The sequence below is a fragment of the Ciona robusta genome, chromosome 1 (assembly GCF_009617815.1).
Source record: "Ciona robusta chromosome 1, ASM961781v2".
Lineage (NCBI taxonomy): Eukaryota > Metazoa > Chordata > Ascidiacea > Phlebobranchia > Cionidae > Ciona > Ciona robusta.
Genome location: NC_143235.1, coordinates 2,441,337 through 2,454,771, shown reverse-complemented (window position 1 = coordinate 2,454,771; position 13,435 = coordinate 2,441,337). Strand labels below are relative to the sequence as shown.

The 13,435-nt window shown below is 37.5% G+C and overlaps 1 protein-coding gene, 1 long non-coding RNA gene and 1 pseudogene across 3 annotated transcripts in view; 2 read left to right on the top strand and 1 right to left on the bottom strand.

The window, feature by feature from the left end:
- Positions 1-9,690, top strand: part of LOC149741309 (uncharacterized) — a 46,434-nt gene extending 36,744 nt beyond the window's left edge. Inside the window, exons 3-9 of the long non-coding RNA XR_016384540.1 lie at positions 1,717-1,947; positions 3,812-3,956; positions 7,480-7,577; positions 7,937-8,088; positions 8,386-8,474; positions 8,818-9,280; positions 9,502-9,690. This is a non-coding gene — a long non-coding RNA (uncharacterized LOC149741309). The remainder of the gene's footprint in view (positions 1-1,716; positions 1,948-3,811; positions 3,957-7,479; positions 7,578-7,936; positions 8,089-8,385; positions 8,475-8,817; positions 9,281-9,501) is intronic.
- On the bottom strand, positions 642-9,670 carry LOC149741310 (uncharacterized). Its single transcript, XM_089873503.1, has 17 exons — positions 9,497-9,670; positions 8,797-9,181; positions 8,377-8,489; positions 7,898-8,092; positions 7,490-7,601; positions 7,225-7,280; positions 6,996-7,154; positions 6,832-6,937; positions 6,654-6,772; positions 4,865-5,011; positions 3,866-3,972; positions 3,671-3,719; positions 3,386-3,520; positions 2,839-3,009; positions 2,252-2,439; positions 1,699-1,971; positions 642-1,321 (listed from the first exon to the last, which is right to left on the bottom strand). The coding sequence occupies exons 1-17, from the start codon at positions 9,668-9,670 to the stop codon at positions 1,183-1,185; spliced, it is 2,628 nt and encodes an 875-aa protein (XP_089729629.1). The 3' UTR covers positions 642-1,182.
- A 2,058-nt stretch (positions 9,691-11,748) lies between the features above and the next one.
- On the top strand, positions 11,749-13,413 carry LOC149741308 (calumenin-A pseudogene; annotated as a pseudogene). The gene has a single exon (XR_016384522.1). The product of XR_016384522.1 is annotated as a calumenin-A pseudogene (transcript).
- Positions 13,414-13,435: the final 22 nt, after the last annotated feature.

Sequence of the window (13,435 nt, the reverse complement as noted above, 5' to 3'; positions counted from 1 at the left end):
ACTGTTTTTTTTTTTTATTCCAGCATTTACTGTCGACTAACTGATTTCTACAGACGTTGGATTTCTACTGCAAATGTATTCCTGTATTTAAGGTTTTTTGGACAAAATAATCTTCGCAACGTAATTCTCATTAGGTTTATAACGAGTTAAGGACGTATAAAGTAAACACAACATGCCAGTGGTAGACTAATTGCTTGTCAGTGTGGTCAATAACTGCCTTGATAACTCGGTATACGATAAACAAGTAAGATAAGAATATAGCAGAGGCTTGTTGTGCACGAAAGTGTCTCGAATACTCACCAAGTTATTTGTTATTAAGGTGTTGTGAATGTTGTAACACCTGTATTTGGTGGCATAGTTCTGCTGGGTAAGACGGGACATCGTTAGCAAATAATATCCAAATATTCTGTGTTTTAAACAATTAACAACGGTCTAAATTCGTGTAAGGATACGGTTTTAGAATTCTTTGAGTGTTCCCTGTTTACTACCAAATGGGACGAGAAAATAGAATGAAAAGGAGTCCCGTCTCGTCCCCTACCCCACTGTATACAATAGCATGCTGCACTTAACGGTTGCCGAGGTCTAGTCAATGAAGTCAAAAGGTTGGACCTAAAACCGAAAAACAAGCAGAGACTTATTTGGTACTTACGGTGCACTGTAGTCAACAATATAGTGTTGAGAAATTGCGTCGGAATTTGTAAAACCGCTTACTTACAGCTAATTATTGACGAGAAACACTCGCTGGAGTTAACAGACCTTGAACCTTCGTATTTTGCATTCGACATATTTACTACATGTTGTTATTTAAGACTATAAGACCTGCTTAATGATCAGCTGTTACCATATAAAGGTACAAAGAGCCTTTCAGAGTGCAATTGCATTTACTTATTTTGTATGATGTTTAATACTGCATGTATGTTAATAGGCGGACAGGTACAAAAATAGGAAAACATTTAAAGACCACAAAAAAAACGAAATAAAACACTACAAACTGTGCACAATCTTACATGACCGATATTGCCTGAAAAAAAAACAACAATTAAAAAAATTGTATAAAATGGTATATAAGTTGAATATCTTTGAACGTGTTCTATAGAACGTCCATTTTTAAATCTTTAGCGCCATCTCTGAAGAAAGTAAAAAAATCTTTAGGTTTACAAATTTAAACGATACAGTTACTCGCTATTTTCGAATATAAAGCAGCAGGCGTTTTGTAAGTGCTTCAAGTTTACATTCCTTTAGTTTTTGTTCGATGTTGTAAAAGTCTGCATCTTCTAGATGGTTGTTGGTTTGTATGATTTCGTCAACTGGGATTCCTTCTCTGTAATTTTGCAAGAAACGATTAAGAAATTCCCTAAAGTGCTTTCTTTCCGGTCTGATGCCAGTATACGGCTTACCACATATGTAACTTTGTGCGTGATTGTTTTTTTATTGTGTATGGCTCACAATTTAAACATAGTGACTATAATGGGTTAAAACAAATTCCGTTTAGTGTCCTATCCAAGAACCCTTAAGCACACACTGGTATAGCAGCGTCAGGTCTCGAACCAATACCCTCCAGCAGGCTAGAGGTAGGCGCGAAATCCAGTATAATCGCCAGACATTTTTACGGTACACAGTGTGCAACATAGCCTGCTTAAGGTATCTCAAGTATAGGCCATCTGTGCAGGTATTATTTGAACCTAATATATTACTCACATTTGTTTTTCTCTGCAGATTATCCTGTTAGCAAGCGCACACAAACAAACGAAGGTCTCCGAATCGATGGACAACGCTTTTTGCCAAGTTTTTAACTTTTCCTGTCCCGGTTCGGCTCTTTGCGGAAGAACGAAAGAATTTCGATCCCAGTATTCTGGCTTAGATGACAACGGGTCTGCACCCATAAGAAACAAAACTCTTTGCATTATTGGATGAGCCAGCTCGACGAACAATCTTTCCATAGCATTGGTGAGTTCTTTGTAAGTGATTTTTCTGTGTAATGTGGTCGTGTGTGTCATTTTGCTCTTACTTAATGGTCCGTTATGGCTAAATTGTCAACCATACTTTAAAAATGTCCAAAAAATAACCAAGATTACATATACGCGTTAATTCGTAAACGAGGGTATATATAAAAATAAACACCAATGTTCTTTATAGAGTATCACGCGAGAATAAAGACGTTCCTTCATTTATATTTTTATAATACTTTATGTTAAAGTTTTATGTACAGGTTCTATACCGGCTAAAATATTCACGTTAAAACTTTATTTACCCGTCTCTATCTCTGTCGTTTTGCATGAAGACATTTCGGTAGAAAGCTCGCCAAGTGCCGCTTACAATACAGTAATTGGATAAATACTGGACTGGTGTAAGACCTTCTAACATTCTAGCGTCGATTGGGAACGAAAATCTTGTGTCGAATCGACTGCTAGTTTCGCCAAATCCGCCGCCTTTGGACTTCTAGTAACAAATAATCTTTAAAAATGGCTACCTTCAGTACCGTTTTTTTGAAAAGACGTTGTTTGTTTTGCCGCACTTCTTGGGCGACAAGGTAAATAGTAAACGAATATGTTTGTGTTAAAGAAACAATGTGGGCGTATATCTCCTTAGCCAAGACACTTTAACGGCAATTGCTTCAACCCAGTGGTTACATGTGGGTTGTTTAAATTGTCAGCCACACATAAAAACACACCCACTAAGTTACATACGTGGTAACTTAAAGCTGGCACGAGGTGTATGAAACGTAACAAACGTGCTATAACGACTGCCGTTTTCCTGCCAAGCAAACATTTAGCAAGTTACGTCCATTCATTAAATTCAAAATATCCCGTAAAACAATAGCAGGGCATGTCCTTTTACCTGTAATAATTCCTCGCATTGAAACGTATGTGTCGATAAGCTAGCAACTGTATGGTTGGCGGTGTTTGCTTTTAGCGGAAACTTAAGATTGTCAGCAGCCAGAATAAGTTCGGCTCCAGGTGTCAAGGCATCGCTTTTCAACAGTGCTTGGCGCAACCAAACGTAAATGTCCTGTTCAAAACAAAATATAGTAGGACAGGAGGAGAAAAGACACCTTTAGCACATAAGATTCAAATATCCTGATCGTGTTTTATACAACTAACAACGTTCTATGGGAGTGATGAGGTTACGGATTTATTTTACCATATGGGACGATAACATAGAATTAAAAGGTGTCCCATCTTTCCTAACCCTACTATTATTGCTTAATAATATTTTGTGCTATAATGGTTAACATGTTGTAGGGTGGGGTAAGATGAGATCTGTTGTCATTTGGTAGGAAACAAGAAACTTTTAAAGAATTATATAACCGTAACCTCATGACTCTAAAATGAGTTGTTAATTATTAAAACACAATCCGGAAACATGGGACATATAAATGAGTCACCTGAAGAGTTTTGTATTCTAGAAAATTCTCTGCGTATTTTTCTTCTTTAAATACAACTGTTACTTTGATTGTCTCCCATTCTGGTTGAATATAGGCCTTTACTTTGGCCGTAGGTTTAGGAGCTGCTGGCTTCTCCTGCAAAAGTACTTTCAACATTTAAAACAATCAATATTGTAATATTATCATTATAAATTCCAATCAAAGCAAGAACCAGAAGTGATTTTATTTTTGTGGCAATAACTAATAAATCAGTTTTGTAAAAGTATACCAAACAAACCATTGTACCTCTGCTGGTTTTGAAACATCATTTCCAAACGAAATCGCGACGCTTTCCCTGCAATACAACAACAGTGATATTTATGCACATTGAAATAATTTCATAAATCTCGTACAAGCTTACGAGTTACCACCTATGAAATTTTGCAGGTGATTTTACATGCTGGTTCGTGTATTGCAGCAATGTACCATGTGTTGACTTACCTTCTAGTTCTTCTTCGTCCAACAATCTCATCTTCTTCCTCCGTGTGTAGAAGTCTAGGTGGTGGTGGAGGTAATGATGCTCGTCGTTTCCGTAAGTCGTTGTCCGTCTAATAAAGTACATTTTTAAATTTTAACGTTCAGTACTGTGGGATAAGAGTTGACACCATTAGCACATAATATACATTATATCCCAATCATGTTTTAAATAATTACCAACGATCTATGAACACCATTTCATTTTATTTTCTAGTCCCATTTAGGTAGTAAGTAAACCACAAACAAAACATTATAAAACCGTATCCTCGGGACTCCTATATATAGACCGTTGTTAACTGTTTAAAACACGATCGAGATATTTGGGTATTATGTGCTAAAGGTGCCCCGTCTTACCCCATCATTCTATTATAACTTAGAGACTTTTAGAATAACTGTATTTTAGAACGAAAAATATTCTTTGGCGTCGCCGACAAATAACTGTATTAACATTTTTCAAACTGTAGCAGGTTGTTTGAAATGTAATTAATTACAGACCACATGTGGTGACAACGCGAGTGTTTGAATACGTTGTTTGTACAAAAAAAACTTTACGTGACTTTTTTAATGAGAACATACACTTATGGAATGAACGCATGTTTTAACTGGTGGTTTAAAATCTCCGATTACGAGATTAAGTACGTATACAGAGTATATGTGAAATACATAAACCGTCCGGACGATTTAAAGTTCTATTTAAACAAAAGGCTTACAATATCATTTAGGCGAAATATATATATTTTATTACGATTGGTTAGACTTGACTTTTGTCTGTTACGTTTTCGTAGCACCAGAACCTTACTGTTTTTATTTACACAAGAACCGTTCAACTTTATGAGCTCCAGATCAGGGTCACATTCGCAAAATTTATTACATTCGGACGAAGATTAATTTAAACCTATTTATTTATTTTTTTTTTATTAGAACACATTCCTTCACAAAATAAAACTTCTACTTCAAACATACCGTTTTATCGTCTGTCGGTGGTTTAACTTCAGCTGATTGTTGATCCGCAAAAGTCACAGATTTTTTCATGTCGTCTTCTTTCGGTGTCTTGTACGTTTTTGGTTGTCTCGAACTTTTTTCTTTCTTTTTATCTTTTGGCTCTTTCGCCTATAAATATGGTCAGTTATAAAAACTAACCTTTAGCGCAAGTTTCTGTCATAACTGCTGATAAAGCACAGACCTCTGTTCGGCAAGGCGTCCCCATTATAACCAGCGTGAGCTCGCGTTGGTATTTCAGATCTACCAAACTACCTCGTTCGCTCAAGCTAAAATCAAGGCGCTGATATTTTCTTTATCTTTTCTCACGCTCAGTAAACTGCGTTGCGATCTTTTCTCCAAATAAGTTATTGTGAGGTCGTTACATCGCTACCACGTTCCGTGTACATTGTGTTCTGATCGATTTTATTCACAAAGCAGATATTACTTTATATCGTTACCGGGACTTGAACACTTAAAAACAGACCTAGCCCTTTACGGTTCTAATCTTTAGACTTCATAAGAGTTAAATCTCTCCACAATAATAACAATGTTCGACCGCGGACACAATGCCGTCTGTTTGTATACCGTCGTATTCGGCCCAAACCAGTATTATCCAGTATCCTATATCCGCTAACCATTCATACACGGCAGCCCGGCATCAAATTAAGTAGACATGAGTGTATGATATGAAACTGTGAGAAGAATGCCCGTCACACCAGAGCATTTGGGTGCGGTGAGTCAGGTTACCATTCAAGCAGTGTTTAGCGGACATGAATTGGCCGTGTAATTAAAGTAAATAAAACACGTACAAAACCCAGTTCAAATTAAATTAATACAAAATCCCCTTGAATAGGCGACTTATCCATTGTCCGCTTAACATTATTACCATCTCATGCGTATTAAAACGTATTTTTCAGGGATTGTTTAAGGCGAAGACCTTGGTAAAATTATCGAACCAGCAAAAACTGAATAGATTTGGATTACCACATACTGTTAGGCCTATTGAGCCAAATTTATACAGGCCATTACTTAATCGAATACGCATCAATAGTCAACTATAGGGTTGTTAAATAAATATATGGTATTGTGGGGTAAGATGAGACACATTTAGCACATATTACACAAATATCCTGATTGTGTTTTTAACAACTAACAACGGTCTGAAAATCGTATATGGGTATACGGTTTTATAACATGTCCCATTTTACCCCACCCCACTATATACATACGATTGCCATGTGCGTGTTATGTGATGACCTTACCATAGTGAAATACCTAAGGTCGCCTATATATACCGAATCTTTAACTTGATTTGTTGTGTACGATATAATTGACATGAAAAGTTGAATAAAACTAGCAGAACTTGCAAGCATGCAGTTAAGAAGCTACACATGATAAATAATGAATGATTAGATATGAAGGCGTGCATGCGAAACAATGATAATGAATGCGTGCATTTTGTGGAGTGACATACCAATAAGGGGCGGTTCAAGCCCCTTTGGGTGCATGCGTTTATTAAGTAAGATTTGGTTGTAAAGCGCTGAAGGTTGTTAGCAAGCGTTGTATTGCTTAGCGTTTTGCAAGCTGGGCCTTTGTTTTGTGGTAAGCGTACCAAAGCTTTACTGGCAGAAGCAGGGCGTAAGCTCTGGCGCTGATTATTTGGCTGCTGGATGCTGCGTGCAGTTTTTGGACGTGCCGGTGTACTGAGCTGCGCCTTGCGAAGCGTGGCAGTTTTAGCTGAGCTGCTGCGGCTGTTGATTGGTTGAGCTACCGTGAAAACGTTGTCGTTTGTGGGGGTCGGAACCGCCGCCCTTGCCGCCACGCAGTCGGCGCATAATCGGCGCCTGTTTTCCAGCGGCTCGTCGAAGCAAAAGTAAAAGATGCTCCGACCTATAAAAATGCATAACATGTTAGGATAGTTCTTATGTTTTTAACATTCAATTTCTAACCGGTTAAGTGCTTGTCGTCGCGAACCACCGGCCCTTTTGCGGAGAACAACAGCTCCACCGTGCGACCGCTTTGAAGAGTTTCTTCTTTTGAAGATTTGTTAAAATGCTTAAGAAAAACATTAAATTTTAACTAGCTCTGTACCACGTTTGAACTGGTGTAATACCTGGCAGCACACATCTTCAATATATTCAACAGATCTTAGCATAGCAGGACATAAAACCATCTCCTGGCAACCAATTTCGTGATAGCTTAATTTAGGCATTGGCTCGGCAGAACAAATTATTCTCGATGTGTATTTCGTAACGCATTGCACGAGAATCCACTGTCGAGTGTAACAAATATAGTAATTAGGACTTAATAGAGTTGTATAAGAGTTGTAAATGATTTCTTACGTCTCGTTTTCTTCGCGGAACTTCATTATGCTTTGAAAAGCGCGGTGTTGGAAACCCTGTTGTTAAAAAACGGCTAAAGCTTCATTTTAACGACTTTATGGATAGTGTTTCAGACTACATGGTTTTATAAAAAAATAAATCGAAAATTATAGGAAAATATAATCAGAACAGATTCCTGTCTGGTATAAACACGGACAAAGCCATACTGCTTGTTTTACTTCCAAATGAAATTAATAAATACTAAAAAATTTACAGAAACACATACCAGATGAAACGGAAACAGATCGGATCCAGAAAGAATGGGGTGAATTGGAATTTGCTGTAGCCTTACAAGATGCTTCTGTGTCGCAACCGTAAGTAAACATATCGTTGTTGGCCTGGACAACATTTGTAAACCGATCAATTGAGTCAGTAGCCCGCATATTTTTTGTAAAGTTTGGATTTGGGTGTTTTCTATACAGACACACGTGGTGTACACATCATGCTAACTGTTAAGTTATAGGTTTCTTCTATACATCACACCATACATCAGACATATCAATTGAGTCATAGCAGCGACCAGTATAATTTGGTGGAATTGAACCACTTGTAATCGACAGAGGTCGTTCTAGCATATTTATAAAAATTTCTTTCTAATAAAATTTGATGCATCCTGGATCCCCAATGTGCGTACCTTAGATTTCAAAATTCCAATATCTGTTCGTCTTGACAGACTTGAGTTCTGCCTGGGCCTAGGAATCGTATTGACGTCTGCTCCGAGATAGAACGTTCGACTTTCGGTCCACAGCGAAGAACATCTTGGCAATTCATTCGCAAGCAAGTTTGGGGAACAGTTTTTAACCATTGCAACGGACGGCCCAGCAGGTATCTTAGAAAAATTATATATAGTGGGGCGGGGGAAGATGGGATACCTTTTCATTATATTGTTACGTCCTATTTGATATAGTAAACAAAGAACGATCAAAGAATTTTAAAACCGTATCGTCATGATTCCCATAGACTGTTGTTACTTGTACAAAACACATCTAGGAAATATAGGGTATTATGTGTTAACGGTATCCATCTTACCTAACGGTACTTTAATATATGACAAACATTTCCGGTGTAATCTGTGTAGCTTTAGTTTAATTTTTGAATATTTGGTTTGTTTACCTTTTTCAGGATAACAGATTCTTTTCGGCTCTTCAAGTCAATACGTTTGTTTTCTTCGTCTTTGCAAATATCGCAAGATTTGTGTCGAAAATTGACTCGTACGGATGAGGAATCTTAAATTTATGATGTGTTAAATCAAATAGTAGGGCTACGTTATGCATGCTATGTCACACCATAAAGTAGGATATATAGTATGGTTGGGTACGATGGAACATTTTCATTATCTTTTCTTGACCAATTTGCTAGTTAACGAAGAATATTTAGAGAATTATGTAACTGTAGCCTCGCGACTCTAAAAAATGATTGGTAAAACGAACAGGAAATTTGGGATTTAAGTACTAAAATAACAACACCCTATTTTAACCGACAGTAGTACATTAAAGTTTTAGAAATGTGTTTTTTTAGCATGCATATATATACCTAAGGTATTTAAGCTTGCAGATATCGAGTGCTCTCTCGGGGAAATCGGCGTTGTCGGTCTCGCACTGGGAAGCACAACAGATCCATATGCGTCATGTCGCCAGCAGAAATTTCTTGAAATCTCCAGATTGCTTTTCGACCTGAAGTTAACTTTGGGCGTCTTGTTTTCGTCTTTGTTCATAGAGTCACAAATCGGAAAGTCAGTTTGGGAGGACACGTCTTTAATTTTCCTAACATTTTTTAAGGCCTTTTCGCCATCCACGTTTGCAGTTTTAAAAGCGGGATCAAGAATAGCGGAATTGCCTCCACCGCCATTACTCACAAATCCGGAAGAGAGAGACGTCCCTGCTCGATCTCGGACCTCAAATGCACCACGCTGTTGTAGCTGAAAATGTGTCGATTGTATGAAACCATGAAATACCCTTTTTTGTTTTTCCAGGAACATTTACAAAAACGTATCATCTACACATTATAGTACGGTAAGGTAAGTTGGGACATGTTTTCACTCTCTTTTCCCGTCCCATTTGGTAGTAAACAAAATATTTTTTGTAAATAGATAAATAACTGTATACCCCTACGACTAAAACAGCGTTTTCAATTTTTAAAAAGATCTTCAGGAAATATGGGGTTTATTTGTTACGATATCCCATCTTACCCCACAGTGCTATAAAACAAAGTTTCAATTTAATCATTGCAATACCTCAGAAATTCCGTCTTGTTCTGATACGTCATCTTTCCGGTTTTCTTGAACTACTTCCTCACAAAATACGTCATCGTCCAGTTCAAACGCTTGGTCCTGGTCTTGTATTTCAAAAAACCCGTGGTCACTCCCTTGATCAATGCTGACATTTTCTTGCAAAACAGCGGCCGCCATATAACTGTTTTAAGGTAACTAATTTGGTCCAGCAAGATTACCAAAGGTTTTTGTGCAGACGTATATAGCTTTACACGTTTCAATGAATCAGTTACATACTGCGTATAGTATAAGCTTGAATAAAAAAGATCTAAAGCTACATTTGCAAAAGGTTTTTTTTAAATACTTATATTACGAAACATTTTTATATATACAGTTCCTAAATTTTAAATACATTACCATCTAACCAGCGTCTAACTTGACTTAAAAGTTAACATTCAAAACCTTTGCGGATAACTGAAAGAAAAAACAGAACTGTTTCGAGGGCCTAAAACTCTCCGGGTAGACCGATTCAAGTCCAACTCAAACTTAGAAGAGGATCACTTCAAATGTCCTTCGCTGCCACTTCTGGGGCACGTGAGCTATTACAGAACCACTGCTTAACTTCCAATAGCTGCGCCACTTCTCTCAAGCAGGCTTATGTGGCTAAATTCGGCTCAAAGCCAACTGTGTAGGTAAAGTCTTCTTTTGTTTTCAATACTGGTGGTACTTCCATAAAGCTTTGTTGGAATTGTCCAATTTACTGTGCTAAAGGCTGTACTATGGCGGGAGATTTTTTTATATGGCCGATTGTTGTGAGTTCAAGCTGTTTGTTTAGAGTCCATAGAAATTAAAACCTATGTAGAAATTAACTCACTTTTTATCCTCGCGTGGCCGGAAAACGATAGTCGTCATAAGACGGATTATTATTTTTTTGGGGGGGAGGGGCATTTTTTATGTATGGCTGATAATTTGGAAAACCCATTAGTAACAACTGGGTTGGAACAATTGCCGTTAGGTGTCTTGCCCAAGGACACATACGTTCGCAATGGTAGCAGCGACGAGCCTTGCCACGGCGCCGGAAAAGTCAATTACAATGCCAGCATTACATTTTTGTTTTCTGTATATGTTTACTTTCCAGATTTTGATATCAATTGGTATTTCATGTTATCTAACACAACGCCGGTTTGACCTAACATACTGACCAAATACTATATACTAAACCATAAAACTGTATCATATGTACGAGCTTGCGTTTTAATTATGCACTTAAACCGTTTTAGAAATACAGTTGCGCAGTATTAGGTGGCCTGCATATAGTCTATAGAGACAGAGTTCTGGTTGTTTTACGGTGCTTGTGTAGAGGTCATATTAATCAACCGGTGCTTAACTTTCATTAGAAAGCGGTTTTTAGCAAACTCTAGGCCTTTTATGTGCAGTTATAGTAGTAACTTACGCATTTTGGACTACCCTCTGCGATAAGTTAAGCACCTGTTACAAAGTTATCCATAATAGCTACCTTCATTGTCGAATAGAAAGCTTTAGGACATATTTTAAAAAGTAGAACACAGCAGTTTTAATAAAAGATTTTACTACAGTTTTAATTTTTTATTTTAAATGTAGGTAACATAGTTTTATAAGTTCACCGCTAGAGGCGTATCACTAACCGTGGGAAACGCCGGTAATATTTGATGACGTGGCCTTCGAACTTCCGCGATACAAAGCGCAGTCATCATTTAAAGTTCGTTAAAAAAGTTTCGGGCATATTCGGTTTCCTAGGAAAGTTTGGGCCACGACAGCATTAGGTGAATCTGCCTTCGTTTCTACTTTTAACGGCATTCAGTCAGTGTAGTCGTGGCAGTGGCATCGTTTGGTTGTGCACCTGTTTGGACGTTTAGACAGTTAATTTTTTTGCGATAACGTTTCTGTTGGCTATTGTTTTGCAATAGACCTTGTCCTGTTAGTAATTTTTAGAATACCTAAATATTGTTTTGCAATAGACCTTGCCCTGTTAGTAGTTTTTAGAATACCTAATTATATGCAACGTGTATTATGCTGCGTGCATAAGTAAAATTACAAACAGGTATAATCTATACCAGACGTTTCGGATCATTACGTATTTCGCACTTTTTAAGGCTAAACATATTTCTAGCATGAAATGTTGGCTTGCGGTAGAAGCGGGCTATTACGGGTTAACAGTTAACACTGATCTAAAATTTATGTGTTAGTATGTTTTAAAGTTCACGTTTGTGTGTTATGCTGTTTGGCATGTTTATCGTTTTTATCTTGTATTTTGATTTATAGGTAGTGTGTAAAGGTGGTTGGGTTAGTAGTATAAAAAGGTAGTATGTGGAGAAAGCTGGTGCTTCTCCTGTTTCTTGGTGTTGGGTTAGCAGCCGTAAAAGAGAGAGTTATTGACTCAAAACTAAGCGACAAAGAGTTTGGTACGGCTGATTATGATCATGAGGCTTTTCTGGGAAAGGAAACGGCTCAGGAATTGGATGATCTTGCTCCGGAGGAGAGCAAGAGGAGACTAGCGATCATCGTGAAGAAAGTGGATAAAAATGAGGATGGATCAGTCACAGAGCAGGAGCTTGAGGACTGGGTACGTTTGACGCACAACAACTACATTAGTGAGGACTCTGATAAAAGGTTCAGGCAACTTGTGGAGGAAAACCAGGGTGAGCCGCTGCATTGGAACAACTATAAGAAGATGGTGTATGGGTATGGTGAAAATGGACAGCTTGTTCATGAGGTGGATGAGACAGAAGACTACAGGAAGATGTATGAGCGAGAGGAAAAGAGGTGGAAAAGAGCGGACAGTGATGAAGATGGTGTTCTCACTCTGGAGGAATTTCGAGGCTTCTCGCATCCGGAGGAGTACCCACATCTTCATGATATTGTTGTGTCGGAAACGATGGAGGAGTTAGATAAAGATAATGACGGCGGGATTGACCTTAAAGAATATGTGAGTGACGTCTACCATCCTAACAATGAAGAACCTGAACCAGATTGGGTACAAAATGAGCGTGAACAGTTTGAAGCAAGAGACGTAAACAAGAACGGAAAAATGGATGCTGACGAAGTAAAAGAGTGGATTCTCCCTACCGATTATGATCATGCCAAATCTGAAGCTCGGCACCTCGTGCATGAGGCAGATGACGATAAAGATGGTGAATTATCTACGGAAGAAATTTTGTTGCATCATGCGACGTTTGTCGGTTCCCAAGTCACCAACTATGGTGAAGCTTTAAAACATGATGAGTTCTAAGATTTTGCCAACTATGACAACAAACAAGTGAACAAGTGATTTATTATTTGCATTGTTATGGCTGCATATCTGTTATATTGCCATTTTAAAATAACATTACTTAAATGGGTTACATTTTTAAACTCAAAATTTTAGAAATAAGACAACATTACAATGTGATTGTTATTTTTAAAAAAAACAATATTATATAATTTAGGTTTTGCACATTTTTTTTAGCCTACAACAAAAACGAAATATAGATTTGAGTAAACAAATTTCACAGTATTAAAGTGTTTGTTAGTAATATTTTTGGAGCTATTTCTAAGTTCTAATTTTTTAATATTTCTTATCTATTTGTGCACCACATTCACATTCTAGTAACCACATTATTTATATCAAAAGTACAACTTTATATTTTTGCCCGGAAGAATAGAGTCCATGTCAATTGAGTCAGCATGTCAAAGTAGCTGGAAATTGGTCTTGCCGCTGTTCAACCTTGCTTAGCAAACTAAATTTAGCCTCATTTTAATTTCTTTTATGTAAATGCCATCCAACTGCCACTGTATGCCCCTTTTCAAAATTTCACATTGCAATTTAGATAAAGTGCTATCGTTTACATTTATGTAGTCATTGTTTCCATGCAATTTGACATCTGCAGTAGCCTATCATATCTAATTTGTTATATTTTAAACAGGTTTCAATTTAGTATAATTTCA

Bases quoted from the DNA above. Each gene is read 5' to 3' on its own strand.
- LOC149741310 (XM_089873503.1), bottom strand. From the start codon at position 9,670: ATGGCGGCCGCTGTTTTGCAAGAAAATGTCAGCATTGATCAAGGGAGT. The intron at 6,938-6,995 runs GTATTACACCAG...GTTTTTCTTAAG, and splicing joins TTGAAGATGTGTGCTGCCAG to CATTTTAACAAATCTTCAAA. The intron at 2,440-2,838 runs GTAAAAGGACAT...ATTTGTTACTAG, and splicing joins AATGCGAGGAATTATTACAG to AAGTCCAAAGGCGGCGGATT.